Source organism: Cyprinodon tularosa, unplaced genomic scaffold, assembly GCF_016077235.1.
Source record: "Cyprinodon tularosa strain WSP-4 unplaced genomic scaffold, ASM1607723v1 ctg54, whole genome shotgun sequence".
Taxonomy (NCBI): Eukaryota; Metazoa; Chordata; class Actinopteri; order Cyprinodontiformes; family Cyprinodontidae; genus Cyprinodon; species Cyprinodon tularosa.
In genome coordinates, this window is record NW_024039274.1 from 873,776 (window position 1) to 892,696 (window position 18,921).

The window sequence follows — 18,921 nt, forward strand, 5'->3', positions numbered from 1 at the left end:
CATAAATGCTTACATAAAATTTCACAAATCAGTCTGAATTTACCAATTCGATCAATTTTGACAGTAATTAGTTGCAATTTGCAGGGCACACATTTCAGATTTTTCTTCATTAAAAAAAGTTCAAACCCATGTGTTACTTGGGGTTTGTGCAGGAAATCCCAATCAAATCCCTAGAATTCTGGGGTTGCAATAAAGCTCTATATTAGTGAATAAAAGCACAACGAATAATTGAGCAAATGTATCAAGGAAAATAACCTGTTAAGATGGGAGCTTGTTTGTGTTCACAAGCATGAGGAAGAATCCTTGACTGTGGAGTTTGCATGCTTGGTATGCACTTCCTTAATACTGACAGAACAAGTAGGTGGAATCACAGAGCCAGAGTGTTCGGTTACAGGTGTCACCTTAGACAAGCAATCTGCAGAAGACATGTCCCACGGTAAGTTGATATTAAATGATTTGTGCATTAGTAATCTTTTTTTTTTTTTTTTTACCAACTTCAGAAACGAAAAAAAAGTCTCTTTAAAATGTAGCTGTCTAGTAAAGAGATTTACACAAACTAAACCCGTTTCTATGCTTCGTTTGACAGACGGGCTAAGCAGCACAAAACATGTGATGGCAGTCATTGCCATGACGGAGGAATGGTCATCCTTGACATCTCTGTTCCAGAATAACTCTGGAGACACATTGTACCAGACAACCTTTAGTTCTATTGGATCAAAACAAGTCTGTGAACTGGTAATGGAGGGGAATTCGATCAGCTTGCACTATTCAGATTTAAAAGAAGATATGTCAGATGAGGATTTTTGCAACAACATTGAGGGCTGCTTCCTGTCTTGCAAAGGGGCAATCAGTGCATTTCTTCTGTTGATCAGAGGTGGCTTTTACACACAAAAGGAGAGAAGAATTGTTGAGATCCTGCAATCCCACTTTGGAGCTGAAGCTTTGAAATACCTTGTAATACTTTCGGTGGAAAACGGAAAAGTTACAGATACACTTGACGACACCCTCCTGGATTTGATAAATGTATGTGATGGGAGATATTGTTGCATCACAATGTCCACTGCAAGTGGAGGGCTGCATGCATTGCTTGAGATGGTGAATAATGTGCTCACTGAAAACAGTGATTCTGGTTACACCAAAGCCATGCTGGATGAATCAAAGAGAAGGTGCATGGAGGACTCAGCCATGAACATGCTTAAACAAAAGGTGCAAGAGGCTGAGGAGAAAGAGCGGGTTTTTGTGGAGAAGGTGAAAAAAGAGGAGGAAAGAAGAACCCAGGAAATGGAAGAGCTGAGGGCAAAGCATGCCAAGGAGAGAGAGAAGGAAGCTGAGGAGCAAAGGAAATATGAGACAAAGAGAGAGAGTCTCCAGGAGGCAGTGATTAGCCACAGCTCCATGCTACAGCTCCATGCAAAAGCCCCCCAAGGTAAGTCTTTAGTTTATGATGGTGTTTTTCTTTGTTTTGTAAAAACAAACCGAAGCAATAAAATATAACTAATACATAATTAAATCTGAAGAACACCCTAAAGTTGTTATTTTATCCTCAAAATATTGAGATTTCTTTAATGCTAAGCTGTTAACTATGAATAGTAAAAAAAAGGTACAACTTAAAAGTTTAGTCAGTTTTTGAAAATTTGTGTCTGTCACTATTTCATAAAGAACAAAAAAAGAAAACTAAAAAAAAACATTGTGGTCTTTGTGATCATAGTAGAAATTTAATGTCACTGAGACTGGGTATGGAAGCCCAGACTTGGCCCGTATCTGCTGCTTTATTAGGTAGATTAGATGCAATAGATCACTTTGCCTTTTAGAGAAAGCAGCTGAGGGGGATTTGGCTTTTGTGACATGGTGCATTATTCTGTCTGGATATACAGTAGCTGTTAGAAAATGAGTCCACTATTGCCGAAGGGAAAGAAGCAAAAAGGTTAGTCATTTGCAGTTGACTGCCATATGGTGTTGACCTCTGACTGCCAACAGGGGTACTTTTATTTAAGATACTGTTGTATTTATTCAATTATTTTACCCATTCTTTATTACCTCTGACTTAACCAAGCATGTTAATCCATTCAGCTGCTAATCATTAGAAGCCTCTTTTTTAATCAAAAATCCGAACTGCCTATCTGCAGACATCATCCAACGCTTTCTTGTGTGTAATTACTGAGGGAATAAAATGTGAAAAGGCCTACCCTGGCAGCTGTAAGCCACTCCAATCCGCTGGCAATCCTGCACCATTGTCACAAAGCTGGAGATTTTGAATTCCTCTGCTGCTTCCTCATCTTCATACTGTCAGGAGAGGTGGGAAGATTAGTAATACATGGAGGACAGAGAACCCACTGTATCATATTTATGTGTATATATATATATATATATATATATATATATATATATATATATATATATATATATATATATATATATATATATATATATATATATATATATATATATATATATATATATATATATATATATATATATTTATTTTTTGTATAGTTGCTCATAAATATCCCAGAAGTTTCTAATAAACTGAAACTGTGTCCAGCTTGTCTGGGTCCAACAAATATAACTGTTGTTCAAAGTCTCATGAATTCCCTTTTAAACTAATTTTCATGCTCAACCTCACAATGTCTAGCTGCATTAATACATTTCATAAATAGGTGAACCAACTGTAGAGCTTGGTAAGTACAGGACTTGAATTGTTGGAGCATGGGATTTCTCGAATTTATTACTCATTATTTGTGGTATAAAAAACTATCTGTTTAAATATAGCTCCATTTTACAGTGACCTGTGCCCCGAGCTTGTCAGCAGAGTCTAGAGCAGACAGCATCAATAGCCTCCCAACATGACTACTGTAAATTATCCCAGTTTAAGTAGAAAAAGCACAAAAGTTTGTTCCTGCTGCAGAAAACATATCAAATTTGCAACACTCAATGTGTCTCTGACCAAAGCCAATTTCTAACCATGGTCTGAATGTTTCCACTGTCTGAGGGAGAGAAGTTTTAAGAACCAGATCAAAATGCTGGTTTGGTCTCAATGGGTAATGATTGAAGGGTTGTACTGTATGTTAAAAGGAGCAAATAAAGCAAAAATAAAATCCATTTTCAAAAAAAGTATTTTAAAATGCAAGTTGAAAAAGAAAATGGAAAAAGGAATAACTTTTTAAAATGTGGGAATAGTAAACGTATTTATTTATGAATTTTGTTTTTTAAATTAACATTTAGAAATAGGATTTGAAAATTAATGTAAAAATTCTCTTCAATAATTTAAATTAAAATGTGCAATTAGAAAACGCTTTAAAATTTATTTTTTTTTAAGATTTCATGATTTAAATGTTAACTTTGAAATGTCTGGATTTCTTTTTCAGTGACTCTCTAGGGTCCTTCATAGCTCCCCCTTGATTTAAAAGAAAATTTTCACATCCTGCATTACAACAATTTTTTGAAAGTTTAACAAATAACAGTCAACTGCATTAGACCGTACTGCAATAAAATGAACTACAATTCCCTTTAAATCACAAGTTTGCCTCTTTTAAAGTGTGATTGTTTTAAATGCATAACGAAGGATGTTCTTTTTCTGGGTGGATCATAGAAATAAGGGGTCCTCCTAATTGTCAATCATTCTAGTGTTTATGTTAGACCATCCTACATGCTTGTCCACCATTTTCACTTACCGGTGGTAGTCTGACACACTGGAAAAATTGCACATCTTCTTTTGAAAAGTAAGCTTGTATGAGCAATGCAAACAACAACTTTTAAACAGAGTGTGCACGAGGAGAAATAGGCTGGTGCATGCTCTCACACACGTTGAATAGGTGTTCCCTCTTGGGAGGGGGTACAGGGTTGCGCATGTGCATTTTTTTTAAAGTAGAGAGGGCAGGTCTTGTCAAAAATTCGAAAAAATCCTCCACTATAGCTTTAAGTGTTCGGGTTTATTTTGCTGTGAAACAGAATTCATCAACATCATCAATATATATTTTATATAATTGGCCACACATAAACCCTACATAAAACCCTTTCCTTGTTATACAGATGTTTTTTGTTCCCAAGACAAACACAGTCTAGCACCCCTCAGTGAATCTGCATCTTTTTAGCAGATAGTCTTTACTTTGGATATCCTGAAATGCAGCAAGCTGCATATTAAAGTTATACTGAACTAAGTTCAGCTGATATGCAAAGTATTATAGCTTACAGCTTTAATAATTACAAACTATAAAAGATCTAGTGCAACATTTATACCACACACATTTAGCAAACCTTGAATGCTTAATGTTTAAAAGCTACACAGTCTATCATTGTCACTAAATCCAATGACACTGGTTAAGTGTGATGTTTTCCATCTATTTTACTATTAATGTGTGCTAGCTTGAGACTGCAGGGCTTGAATGGTTTAAATGGCAAAGATATAAACTAAATCACATTTGCTTGTTTTCCATTGGTCCTCTACACCGAGATAAGGAAATAAAAAAGTTAAGTCATGAAGCAAAATCCTTTGTCTTGGGAAACTCCCTGTTTGATTGCGGTGTCACCAAGCTGCAAAAGCAGTCAGCCCCCAGGGCTCTCGAAGTCTCACGTGAACCAGAAAGTAGTCGCTTTGGTCTTGTTTTCAAAAGGCTTAACTCTTTTGTTCTCCCTGCAACAATTTCTCCTCTGGGAAACACTATCAATGAGCCCCCCAAGGGCTTCAACACCTGCTTAAGCTTTTTAATACGTTTCTCAAGATCTGTTGCAGACAGAGAGAATCCTGAAATGGTTTAAATTAGTCATGTTGTTAGAGAAGCAATTACTACTCAGGAATTAGGTTGTAAATATGTCCTAAGACGAGCATCCAGGCAAATAACCTAGAGTTTTTTCAAGGTTGCATAACCCAACCACAAGAGGGTATCATTGACTTTACTAAGTTTTATGTTGGGTTATGTGTTTGAGCTTAAAATTGTATTCTGTTGCTCATATTGGGTTTCTTTGCCTGGTTAATCAAAATGATCTACTCTAAATTACAGGGTGTCCTTGCCAACAATCTTCGATAGGAACCGAAAAATGTAGGAGAAACAGGAAACATACTGTAATGTGAATTCCAGACAAATTACTTCCTTTTACCTAAGAAATGAGCTCAGCTGACGTGCAAGGAGGTGTTGGAGCGGTTAGAAAGACCAATTTCTGACTTGTGTGTCTTAAAATCCATCTTGTATTAAAATACATTATTAAAATTCATGCCAATGCCTTAAATTCTGCTAGTTTGTGGAAAGGAGTTCATACAACTTTGAGAAGCATCTTTTGCTGAACTGGAACTATTCAGAATGGTGCATGAGTGATGGAGTAAAGGGGCAGCTTTTAAAAATCTCTTTAAATCTCCTCAATATGGAACATTGGTGTTTTAGACTTAAGGCTTTGTTATCAGTTTATAAGCAGCATCTTAGTTGCACTAATTAATTTTCCAGAAATATTTTTTTATAATAAATTAAAAAATTATTCTACTTTAAGGCTGATGCTAATGGTCCAAGAGGAACCAACACTAAAAACCCCAAATTGGGGTTTTGTGTGTGTGTGTTTTTTTTTTTTACTTTTCTGTTAGGCTTTTATGTTGTCCAGTTGACATTTTAGAGGTGCTGATGATCTCTCAGGCCTCCAGAGAGCCGCTTATTCTTTGTTTTTCCTTTTTTAAGACAGAAAGCAGGAAAAAAAAACCTTAATAATGGGAAAGAGTGTAGAAACTTTGGTCTCATATAAAAAATGACTGAAACTATTCCTGTGGGTTTCCCATTGCTACTTAAATTACTTTTCTGCCTTTTTCCACTGACTTCGTTTTAGAAGAATTTTCTTCTCGTTTATTCTGTTATTTTTTCTCACTTCTTAGCTTTTTTTGTATTTCTTTTGACTTTAACAGTTCTTTTTATTCTGTTTTTGGTCTTTAAGGTGATGAAACAAAGAAGATCTCTGGTGTTCTGTTGGGCCTCACTGGCAGTGGGAAGTCATCTGCTCTCAATCTGATCTTAACCAGAGGAGGCAGTCTTTACTCGATTGATAGCTCCTGTCACGACCAGGCCTTGCCAACCATGTCATGTGAGAGAAGGGAGATTTTCACTGGAAGTAAGCGGCTCATCCTGGTGGACACTCCTGAACTGTGGGATGAAGATGGGGTGGAGAACATAGAGCTGGTGAAAGACTGCCTTGCCTTAGCCCTACCTGGTCCCCACTTCTTCCTGCTGGTGCTCCAGGTGGGACGCTTCACCCAAGGCGAGAGTGAAATGCTTGGACATGTGCAGAGGATCTTTGGAAGAGACGTGGCAGAGCACTCCATTATTTTGTTTGTCCATTTTGATAACAACCAACACAAGCCTCTGAAAATCAATGACTATGTGGCTGGAGCTCACTCAGCCTTGCAGGACTTTATTCGGAAGTGTGGGAGCAGATATTATATGTTGAATGTGACGAAGTCCCATAACGGTTTGAGTTATCCCCAGGTGAAGGAGCTGCTTTCGGGAATCGACAAACTGGTGGCCTCACATGGAGGTCAAGCTTATTCGATGAAGAGATTTTCCTCACAAGAGCTCCAGGAAAGAAATAACGCCATGACAGATAGAAAAGAGGGAGCATATTTATTAGGAGATAATTAATTTTCCTTTCTAACTGGTGAAGTGTAAAAACACCATGCATGAGCAATATAGGGTAAAGTAACCTCCATAAAAAGGGTCTTATATAGATAGACATGCATATATTAGATTAAGATGTGTTTAATATTTGGTGTTTGCTTAAGTCACAGCTATTTGATATCTCTTTATTTTATTATGCTTATAGGGTGGTGTAGAATAGGTTTCCCTTTGCTAGTCTGAAGGTCCTCTGTAAGAGCCGCTTTCTGCAGCTTTAAGGAGAAGTTTGTTCTCCAAGCAAGATAATCTGAACTTCATGCACTTTTAATAAATGTTCGGTAATGTAAAAAGAATGTTGTAAACATGTTATGGTGGTAGAGTTTTTTTTCCCTAAGCAGATAAAAGCTGCAGAATCACATTAACGGTATGCTTGTCTGCTGAGCCAAGAAAGAGTGATGAAGTACAGCTGCTCTGTATTTACTTCTGGTGTTCATGGAGTTTTCCTGCCTGTTTCTTAGTTTGTGTTTTTGAGGGGTTGCCTGAGACATATACGACTGTTACTTAAAAAACATTCTTAAAAAAAACAGTGCTAGATGTAACCTTTATTGTTTTTTTTCCTAATGTGCTTTTCCATCAACTGCACAGATTACAATAAAATGTTATAATTTTAAATGCAAACCCTGTTTTTTGACTTAACATATTTCCCTTTGTCAAAGCTAACTGGTATCATTCTTGTTTCTCTGGCTTAGGGAATCTTTTGTGTTTGTCTTTTCATTTTAAGCATTATTTAATTTAATGGGGCTCATTACAACGTGCCGTTTCATTTTAAAAGAGATAGCTACAAGTTTTTCTCCTTCCGGCTGGAAGTTGGTACGTTGGGCTCGCCTTCACTCCTTCCAACCTTTAATGCCACTGTTTTAACCAGCTGTTTTTTTTAGATTGTCCAAAGCTAACACTGAGGTAGTGGTAGCCGTGGTTATCATTTGCTAACAAACTTACCTGTCCAGAAGGAAAGCAGTAACCTCTGCATGACTTCCCATTTGCTTCCTTATTTACATATTTTGGACCAGTAAAGATAAAAAAAATCAAATAAAATAAAAAACGTACTACACCTCCAACCTAAATGAATAGCCTCAATTGATAACAGGTAATTGAAATAAGTTGGTCCATGTAATTTATTTAAGTAGTTCAAGTTGTAACTTATAAACTTAATAAATTAAGTTGGATTTACTTGATTTATTTACTTTTTTACCAAATTAAGCAATTCATTTAAGTTGGAGCAGCATTTTCTTTTTTAGAGCATACACATTTTTCTGTTGAATTACTGCTTTTATTGTGCACCAGTCCAGACATTCTGTGTATCATTGTTTTGATGAAAAAACTTTACCTATGATATTTAAAGTTTACCATATAAACAACTCTGGTTGTTCATAATTATGGAGGGAAAAGGAGCATGGTTTCTTTTACCAATAGAAAGCATTTGTTTGAATTTAGCCACCAAGAGTGTTTTTTTTTTTTTTTTTATAATATAATTGTTTCTATCTTGTCTTTATCAACTTGGCACACTTGCCTGAAATATTTGCTGATTCTTCATTGCAAAATAACTTGAACTCAGTAAGTGTCTGAACTAAATTAGCTTTAATACTGGACTTTGACTAGGACATCCTAACACATATCCAAGTTTGTTATTAAGTTTTCTTTGAGTTCTAAGTTTCACGTTGATTCATGTTTTTCTTTGTTTTCTAGTTCTATCTGTTTAATTCATATTTTGTTGTTTTCTCTGGATGTATTTGAATTCTTAGGTTTTTCTTTGTTGTCCTCTGTTGCCCTCTTGTGTTGGTCCCCTTTTCCCTAGCTCCTTTCTAGAAGCCTCTGTTCATACCTGCTCCCGATCAGCTCGTTAGTCCTGTCTTTGTTCAGTCTCCCATAAATACTCTCCCTGTGCAGTTCCTCAGTGCTGGTTCTTCATATTTCCCCAGCTCCTCGTGCATGTCTTTCCTGATGTCTCTTTGGTTCTGGTTTGTCTTGCATTTTTAAGTTGGATTTTTGGATTCCTGCCTCTGTTACCTATGAACACTCCATTAATACTACAAGAACTCACCTCTGCCTCCCTGCCTCTGCATTTGGGTCCTCAAAACCTCAACCAAATCCTGTCATCTTTTCTTCAGTTTGCTTATTTTAGACAAAAGAAGCAGATAATAAATATCGTGAAATATCGTTAAGAAATAAAAAGAAAGTCCAGTTGTCTTTTATGTAAGCATATAGGATTGCCTTCTACTTTTCCAAAACTAAGTAGTTTTTGTAATAACAGGATTTGTAAAGCTCATAACTAATAGCTGAAGTGTTGACAGATTTCTGCACCTAAACTGTACATTTCTTTATCTCAGAATTAAATTTTGTTTGAAATGTGACAACATTTGAGAGAAACTGAAAATGACTGGCATAGATTTACAAAGCACGATAAAGGAGACTGAACTCAATAAGGGAAACATGAAAGAATAATAACAAAACTGGTATTTAATTCTTTGGTTTAAAAGAAGGTGAGATACAGGTGTGAAATCTATCCGATCATACATGAGTTTGCAGCATGCGCTATAATGTGTGACTGAATTAAAAAAGGAAACATTTATTGTTTATACTGTAACTTGCTCATATATGTGAAGCCCCCCTTTAACTGCTTTGCTCTGGAGCTGCAGTTGTCTGAGTGGCCATCGTTTCATCTATCCACTGAGTGTAGTGGGAGATGATGGTGTAAACGCCAGGCTTTTTTAGTTGGCCACACTTTTTCCCTCCATTGGAGGTAATACCAACAGCAGTGCCATTAAAAAGCAGAGGACCTCCAGAATCCCCCTAAAAGGAAAAGAACAACAAAAAACAGCAGAACTGTAAGAGCACTTTTACTGGAAATATATTTTATAACATAAGAATATTTATAATTTATGGAAAAAAATAACATAGAGGTCACAACTTACATCGCAGCTGTCTTCCACTCCATGAGAGTGACCACAGCTGTCTCGGCACACTTTATGGGCACATATCATGTTATTGGTAAACTTTCTTCCAAAGTAGTCAGTGCGCCTGCATTTTGCTGGGCTGATCACCTCAATGGACACCTCATTGAGCTTATCTGGCCTTGACCCCAGATTGTCAAGTGAACCCCAACCAGCGGTTTCAACCACTGTGCCCGGGTCGGGGTTTGTTCCTCCTGTTCGCAGGAATTCTACAGCTCTAACAGCGTCAGAGGCAATAAATGGCCGATCCAACTGTAAAATGATCACACAAAATACAAGAAGTAGATATTTATATTAACTAATTAATATATTCAAATCCAACCAATTGATCGATTGAACATTTGAAACTAGCGGCATTCTGAGCAAACCTTCCCTTGCTGATCTTCTGACTTGTTCATAGGTGCATTACAAATTATTATTATTTTAGTTTTCAGGGCAATAACACTTAAGAATATGGCTGCAGGCTATCTAATAGAGCTGTTCCAAATCAAACTAAAATAGTAATATTTAAAAACTTGATAAGCAAAGCAACTCATCTTATTGAACACCTAAAAGTGCATCAAGAGAAATGCTTGCATGCTTCTAAGTTTTAATACTTTTAAGAAATTTCAGTAATTCTCAACTGGTGGATCTCTACTTCAGACAATCCTGACCATAATGTTCCCCTTACCTTGATCAGAGCAATGTCATTATCATAATTGTCTATGCTGAAGTCAGGATGATTGTGCAGCTCCAAAATGTCAAATGTTTGCTTCGTATCTTCAGCTTCACTCAAAGAATGGAGACCCAGCACTACCTTTCTTCCATTTGCTCTGGTGAAAAAGTACAAAAATATTAAAGGAAAAAAAAATCTGATATCATAAAAAGTTCTGCTCTGTAAAAAAAATCACAATGGTTGGGAAGTAAATTCATTTGCAAGTGGAAAACAAAATCCCTCAGGGTGATGTCTCTGGAGGTTAGACGAATGTTCCCTCACCCGTTTGGCATACAGTGGACTGCAGTCATCACCCACTGATCTGCAATTACAAATCCTCCACATTCATGCTTCAGCCTGCCTCCCTCCTGTGGTACCTGAATGGAGGCCATATAGGGTCGAGAGTGTGACACTGCCTCTCTGCCACCGATTATACCCTCACCTGAAGGAATTCACAGCTACATTTTACACCCTTTAAAATGATTCAATGCATGAAATGAATCAAACTCAAATCCTACTATGCTGCAGGAAAAAGCATCTGAAAAGACTCACCATGTGAAATGAGGGCAATAAAAAAAACAGTAGTCCCTAGAAGCATTTGTTTCTCCGACATCATGGTGGTGTTGTAACTAACCCCCGAAACAGAAACGTCTCTTTTAAAGCCTTCCTCCCCAAAGAGAGGGAACATAAATCATGAAGACGTTGTGCAAGAGAGAAGTGGGGGTGCAGAATTCCTTCTTGTCTCTGTTTTCTTGGAACAAAGGCAGGACAACATAAAACACTGAAGAAAAGCCCTGCTTCTTCTCAGCAAGAACACATTGAAGTTTGTGTGTAAGATACAAATGTTGCATAAATCCTGCCAGTGAGACAGAAAAGAGAAACAGAATTATGTTATCTTGAAATTGCATAATGTTTAGATTTGGTCCGCTCTGAAACCGATAAAGCTGAACGATAAATAAAAACAGAATTTTGTTCTGACATCTCCCTAACCCTCCCTAATACAGGAGGAAAAAAAAGCAGGACCAAACTTTTTTTTTTCTGTTTTGCCAATAAATTCTTCTTTGATGTCTTTAAAAATACACCATTGAAGTCAGTAATTAGATCTAAGAGCATTTTCTGTGAAATACTATTTACTCCTGTAATGTTGGCTCTCCTTATTTATTTAAATGTTGCAAATTAGCAAACACATGTTTGAGAAAACAGCAGGTAAGTGTCAGGACTCTAAACGTTGGACCTAGAATTCAGGCAGACAGACTGAAGTTATTATAAAAAGTTTTTATTAATTGCTCTGAGATCTGGATCTCGTAAGCTAGGACTAGTTGACTGGAATCTCTGTAGACATGACAGGTTAGTCAATGGGCGAGAGGCGGGGTACACCCTGGACAGGTCGCCAATCCATCACAGCCCCATAAAGTCTCATGTTATATATGACATCAACATCTTCATGGTCTTATTATCCTGATGATGAACTGTTTATTTAGTTAAGGCATCGAGAATGGATGCATCTAAGGCCCAGTCCAAAAAAAAAAAGTTGCATCTGTACGATCGTACAAAACACCAAAGATGATGCTGTAGTTAACATGCGGCTCCCTTTGGTGGCAGCTTAAACCACAAAACATCTATGTTGTTACACCTACCACCTTTTCTCTGTGTGGACAGGGCCTTAGCAGGGTGGGATCTCACGAGGAAGGGACTTGGAAAACTTTATTTCCACATTGTTTGATAATTTACAACATTTTGATAAAACAAAAAAAGCAAAAATAAAGGAAATCTGTTAGAGGAGAAAAAGCATCTTCATAAACCATAAATGATTTTCTTCTTGCAAGTAGGAATAGCAAACCGATCAGCTTATTGTTAAAGACGTTTTCAGCACAGTGAAATTACCACCATATTACTTATTTCAAAATATTATTCTTCAGCAGTGCAAATGTACATTTAATTCATCAATTGTTATTTTCTTTTAAATCAGAAAAATCTCCCCCAAGTGTTTGGTCTTTTGGATGGTTCTAATGTAGAGGTAGAAAAGGATGGCTGGCCTATTGATGTTATCACCTGTATTTAATTAAGGAATACAGAGACACCTTCCACCCAGTAGGGGTTTAAAACGTTATGCAATTGACCAGCAGAGCCAGCTCAAATGTCTGCATTAAAAACATTTTTTTATGGATCTGATGTATGTAATATCTTATTCTAAATGTCATGTTTTCATTTCAAAACATCAGTATAACAGAGCTAATATATTTCATGGGTTTTACTTTGTGAATTTTCAGAAATATTCTAACTTGGTGAATATATCTGTATATCTTCAACTCTAAAAAGGCTAAAGCTGTTTTCTGTGCCCGCTTGGAGAAACTAGAGGATATATGGGGTGATGGTAATGAGATTTGACATAAAACACTAACTACTGTTGAAGCTGTGGGAAAGAAGCATCCATACCATTTAAATTAGAAAAGCTGTGCAACTCTTTAGTTGGACAGGATTTCCATTAGAATAAACACAGAAACAGAAAGATGAAAGTGCTGCAGCTATCAATGTCTATAAATCAGGACAAAGAGAAGTTACAGTGGCTTGCAAAATCATTCACACCCTTTGATTGTTAACAAATTTTGTCACATTACAATGTTCAGCCTCTGGACTCAATGCTTTTCGGGACCACCTACTATAACAACAAGTCTTTTACTGTACGTTTCTACCAGCTTTGTATTTCTATTGACATGTTTTTGCCCGTTTTTCTTTGCAAAACAAGTCAAACTCTATCAGATTAGATGTCTTATTAGATGGAAATGTTTTCGACCAGTTTTTCAACCAAGTTTTTACTTCTTGATGTTGACTGGGCGGTTTTAAAACATGCATATTATTTGTTTTAACCCTTTCAATTATTCTGCTGGAAGGAATACCTCCGCCACTGTGTCAAGTCCTTTGCATACTCTAACAGGTTGTCTTCCTTTATTTGGCCTTAATATATATTCCCTTCAACTCTAATATAAGAATATGAGCGTGTGGTTATGAGGAACTGAACATTTTAGTGCAGACTTAGAACTGCTGGGTCAGTCACTTGGTGTGAACAACACTAGCTGCATGTGCAAAGAGGGCTCTCTTGTGTTGCTATTTCTGGACATAATGCCCTGCAGCATAAAAAAAGCTGCAGTATGAATTTCCTTCATATCCAATGCAAACCCAACACCCAGGTTGACAGGGAGCTGGCCAGCTTTATAAAATGCAACCACAGAGGCTTTATGTGTAATTAATGTCGAAATGATTTTTCTGTATATATGTTTTCAAATTATGCAGAATATATAATTAAAAAATGTGCCATACAATAGTTTGTGGCAGGTGAAACAGCAAAGAGTACATCTGCAAAAACTAGAGTCAGTAATGTTTTTACAGCCAATGAAAGGTTTAACCAGAGAGTTATCCTTTGTTGAACTCTTGCTGCCCTCTGTAGGTACAAAGGAGGACTACAAGTGGAAAATAGTTTAATTGAAAAAGCTTTCAGAGGTTTCTGTGTATCATTTATCTTTATTACTATGTATTTTAAGTTATAAGGAAGTACTACAATATTGAAACAAAACTAATAATCCTAATAAAGCTTTCACACCACTATAAATGTTTGAAATGTTACATTATAACCGCAACGAGTCATGTATTTTATTAAGCTTTTATGTGATAGACAAGCAAAGACAAGGGAAATTCTACAGAGGGAGGGAAAATAATACACAGTTTTTAAACCTTTTCAATAAAACAATCTGGAAACTAAGGTAGACATTTGTATTTAACCCCTGTTTACAGTTTAAACTTTCAGTGGATCTCTATAGCAGCTTAACTCAGAATTAATGAAGAGCAACTGAATGAAACTGTAACACTTAATATGCATTTTAGTTAATTTCTGTTCCTTTATCTTTATTTTGGTCAGCAAAACAAATGTAACAATTATCAATTCAGTAAACTACATGCAACATTTAGTTAAGGACAGAGACCAAAACAGTCTATGCAAAAGTAAGACATAGGCTATCCCTTTTACAATTTATAGTTGAAAGTTACCAACATATTCTTGCTTATGCAAAGTGAAAAAGACTTTCTTTTTTGCAGATACCAACGAGTCTCAGAAAAGCATCTGACTGAAAAGGCCCTGTTGGTGTATTTTATTTCAACATCATCTCTTAACATAAATTCTTGAGCATTGCCACCATTTTTCAGTTAAACTTGTGTCTGTACTTTGACTGGACCATTCTAACTCATCATGTTTGACATAAGCCATTCTACTGGAATTCTGCTACAAATTTTACTTTTAGGAATGCGGTCCTCTTTGAAAGTGATCATCTTCTCTAGTTTTGATTCTTTTTATATGGATAATGCTTTAGCCAAATCCATATCTTCATCAATTCAGAGCTGAAGAAAAACATCCCCACAGCATGATGCTGCAACCATCATGCTTCAGAGTGGGGTTGGTTATATGAGGTCTGATGTCATGCAGTCCACCTCAGCAGATGATTATTGACCAGTGCACCAGAGGAAGATCAAAGATAGGTAGGTCATTTTATAACCTACCCTGCAGTAAACTTCTCTACAGCCTCTCATTTGATGTTTTTCTTGGTCTCCTTTTCTCAGTAATATCATGTAACAAACTGCAGAACATTTAGATGCATAGAAGGAAAAAAACCAAACAGGTGACCTCTAAGGCTAACTCCTTATTTTAGGCTTTAGATACTATGGCAATGTACTGTACACCTCATGAATCTTGAAATAATTTGGGTTTCACAAATATTCAGTCAATATTACATTGCCTGATGTTGCAGAGGTCCAACTTGATGCTGACGATGTTACATTACATGTAATCTAGAAAAGGTGTCTCATCTGCACGACAAATGACAATTTTGATGACCACCTAAAAACGTCATATTCAACAAGAAGTTTTGCTCTTTTTTTGGGAAACTCAGAATATCTAGATTAAAGCATCCATCCACTTTAAATCTTGGCCTTTAGTGCAACATCGTTGCTTAGACTTTCCATTGTCAGGTAAATATCATTGTAGTCAACATGAGATGAATTACAACTACAACTACAGCCCTGAGCAACCAAGCCCACCCAGCCAGGCGTGCGTGTTCATCTGTTACATTTGTGCGTGCGTGTGTGTTTGTGCAGACATCCATATCTGATCATCCTTGTGTGTGGTCTGGAACTGAACCAGCTATCAGAGATGAGTTAAAGTCATTTTCTGCTTATTTTTTTCCCCCTGCAGCTTTCATTACTCTTTCGTTCCCTTTCTCTCTCTCCTCCCTTGTTCGCTCGTTCCACCACCTCTTCCTCTCATTCTCAGACACTGAGTCAGCAGCCTGTCAGTGTGTCTGGCAGCTTTTCGTTCTGTCTGTCAGTCATTCATTCAGCTCCACTATTTACGTCTTTGATCTCTCCTCGCTATTGGCTCAGTGGAGCAGACGGTGGTATCTTCTCGTTTGGTTTCAAACTCAACAGAACACCGTGAGCACTATAAAAATCCTAAATCCTGAAAACAATAAAAAAAAGGAAACAACATAGACACATAGTTTTCTTTTTATGTTTCCAGTGGGACAAAAAAAGTCTACCTTGATAATGACTTTAAACAGCTTGAACGTTTAAAAGTCTAAAACTGTTGTTTATCATGTAGAAACTTATTTCCATGCGCTTCATCATCTACAATAAAATAAGTGATATCTGAATAAAGGCACACTTAGCCATGGTTACGGTAACTTGCATATTTTTGTTTACAACCTAAGACTATAAATTGCTTTCATTGACAGATACATTTTATGCATAGTTTTGAAGTGTATTAATTTATACTGTTTTTTTTTATAAAATATAAAAATGCATTTAGTAAGCGTTACTCTAAGACCCTGAATAAAATGCGCAACTCCAATCGTCTATGATCCTGCAAAGTTAAAGGGACCCAAACCTACTTCAACATGTTGGCCTATTTTGCAATTTTCCTGCATAGAATTTGCCATCTGTGAAACATAAAGAAACATTAGTTCATACTGTAGATTTTTTTTTTTTAATCTTGTGTTATATATAAAAAACCTGGGTTTATGACACCTTTCGGTCTCACTGAACTGGAACCCATAGTGTAAAAACAGCAAGGCTAACATTAGACCTATTTACACTACCCTTTTTGAAACCGTGCCGAGATCGGTACTTCTATGGTAACCGAGATAACTGTTGAGTGTAAATGGCATGCACAACTGAACTGGACCATGCCAGAAACAACTAAACCGCGCAGAGCCCTACTACTGAACTAGTACCATGTTAGTGCGGTTCAGTCCTGGCACGGTTCCCAGATAACAAAGAGCGCATGAGCAGTCGTTACAGTCAGCCTCCGAAATGAAATTTCAGATATTCATGAAAATACTAGCTTCCCCACTTTGACAAATGAGTCCAGTGATGATTCTGCTTAGCAGTGTGATGAGCCTCAACGTCTGTCGTTGTTTCCTGCATATGTAAGCCCTGATTAGTCTATAGTTTCTCGTATCCACTTTCCAAAAGCCGACTCTGTCAAGTAAATTCACCAAAGGCTGCCTTCTTCGCCTGAAAACTTCCTGAACGTTGATTTGCTTGTCTACCTCCAGAGAGCAGTAGTACCATAGATCGCCACTTGGAGGCAAGAAACCATGCTGGCATTGTGTGTAAACAGTTGTAAGGAACCAAGCTCGGCACGGTTAACTGATCCAAGCTCGGCACAGATTGGTTTTCAGAGAGTAGTGTAAATGGGGCTATTTCCAGAACTGTTTATTATTGTTTTGCATTCTGTGTTGCCAACTGAGCACTTTTGTATAAACTTTTCAGACCCCTCTGGCACCTCTATTTAAAAGAAGGCCTAGCGCCAAATCCAGCTATTTTTTTCTGTGTTAATGGAGACATTGGTGACACAAAAGCACCGAACTCTGTCCAGCGAGTGGATATTTAAGCCCGCCTCCCTGTCTCTCCATCTTACTCTTCCCGGTCGTCAAAAAGAGCAGGCTATCTGTACTGCAGCAGAGAGAGTCAACCTTTTCACTTCACTACAGATGGCAAATAAAACATGCATGTGCAATTTTTGAACTGACAGAGTTAAAAATCTCACATAAAATAAAATAACTGCATTTTCATTTTACAATGTCATTCTCTCCTCTTCCGCTCCTGCTGTCTAAATGGGTGAGTTCGGATCCGGTGGCTGCCTCATTGGAAGGCCAGATTTGTCAGCTGATTATGTCATAGTGCGGTGCTGTGGCCTGTTCGGATTGGAAGGACAGGTCCGGGCTGTGTCCTAACACCCACCCTAATCCCTCAATCACTATATAGAGCGGGAACTATATAGTGGACTTTATAGGGAACTCAGTTAACTGACCGTTCTGATAGATGGTCACTACTTTTTGCTCCAAAGTGGTCAGATGACTCCGCCTCCCTGCACAGTGCCTGCACTGTCTTTATTATTTGTCACTGCTCTTGGGTAGCACCAGCGGGCCGCTGCGACAACAAATCCCTTGATGCTTTGCGAGGACATCTCTCCTAGCAAAGTCTTTTGGGATATATCTGCACGTCTAGTGACCATGGATGATCAATACTTTTCAAAGTTCAATGTGGGAAATTTCAAGTCCACTACTTTTTCATCTACTAGACGTTTGGACACTAATTTAATTCAATTTAATTTACTTTATTAATATAGCGCCAATTCACAACACATGGCATCTCAAGGCACTTTACAGTTCACCAGATCATACAGTCAAATTTATTCAAAATTTTCTAACGAAAACCAGTTTATTGAATCGACTCATTGACTCATTTAAAATTATGTTGCTCAGTAGAGCAGTGGGTAGCACAGTTGCCTTGCAGCAAGAAGGTTCTGGGTTCAATTCCTGGCCCAGGGTCTTTCTGCATGGAGTTTACATATTCTCCCTGAGCATGCGTGGGTTCTCTCCAGGTACTCTTCTAAGGGGACTTTAGAGAAGTCTAAGTCTACGGGGACTTTAGAGAAGTCCCCTTAGAGAAGTCCACCTAAGGGGACTTTAGAGAAGTCCCCTTAGGTGGGATTGTGTGCGTGAACGGTTGTTTGTCTCTGTGTTGCCCTGCGATGGACTGACGACCTGTCCAGGGTGTACCTCACCTCTTGCCCATTGACTGCTGGAGATAGGCACCAGCACCCCTCGCGACCCCACTTGAGATAAGCGTGTAAGAAAATGGATGGATGGATCCTTTTAAGATTTGTCTTTGGTCCAACAAACCTGAATCACATAACTGAAGATGTATATCAGACACCAAAACAGGGGCTAAGAAGTTAGTTAAGAGACACATTGAGGGCACAGATGTGTAAAGAACCTGGATTAAGCATTTAATTTTCTATAGAGAAGAATAGGTCTTTATCAGAACATATGATGTTTTTGAATGACCTTAGTTTGTCCAAACCTAAATTCAACTAAGAATTGTCATGATTGGTTCTCAGAGAAGCCCAATATGCAGAACACCACAGAAACAGATGGAAAGTTTTACAATGTTTATTAAAACACAAGCACATGAATATGTGAACAGGAACTGGTTCTGGCCGGGGACAGGTTCACTGGAGTCTGTGAGGATGACAGTTTAGTTAGCATTGGCACTGAGGAGTTAGCGTTGGGAAGTTTCAGAA

The 18,921-nt window shown here is 37.5% G+C and overlaps 2 protein-coding genes across 2 annotated transcripts; one reads left to right on the forward strand and one right to left on the reverse strand.

Moving 5' to 3' along the window:
- Positions 1-373: 373 nt before the first annotated feature.
- LOC119796211 lies at positions 374-7,262 on the forward strand. Its single transcript, XM_038304660.1, has 3 exons — positions 374-436; positions 587-1,426; positions 5,911-7,262. The coding sequence occupies exons 1-3, from the start codon at positions 427-429 to the stop codon at positions 6,609-6,611; spliced, it is 1,551 nt and encodes a 516-aa protein (XP_038160588.1). The 5' UTR covers positions 374-426; the 3' UTR covers positions 6,612-7,262.
- Positions 7,263-9,080: 1,818 nt separating this feature from the next.
- On the reverse strand, positions 9,081-10,994 carry cfd (complement factor D (adipsin)). Its single transcript, XM_038304663.1, has 5 exons — positions 10,842-10,994; positions 10,572-10,731; positions 10,266-10,407; positions 9,557-9,847; positions 9,081-9,434 (listed from the first exon to the last, which is right to left on the reverse strand). Exons 1-5 carry the CDS (start codon positions 10,975-10,977, stop codon positions 9,255-9,257), a joined length of 909 nt encoding a protein of 302 aa, XP_038160591.1. The 5' UTR covers positions 10,978-10,994; the 3' UTR covers positions 9,081-9,254.
- Positions 10,995-18,921: the final 7,927 nt, after the last annotated feature.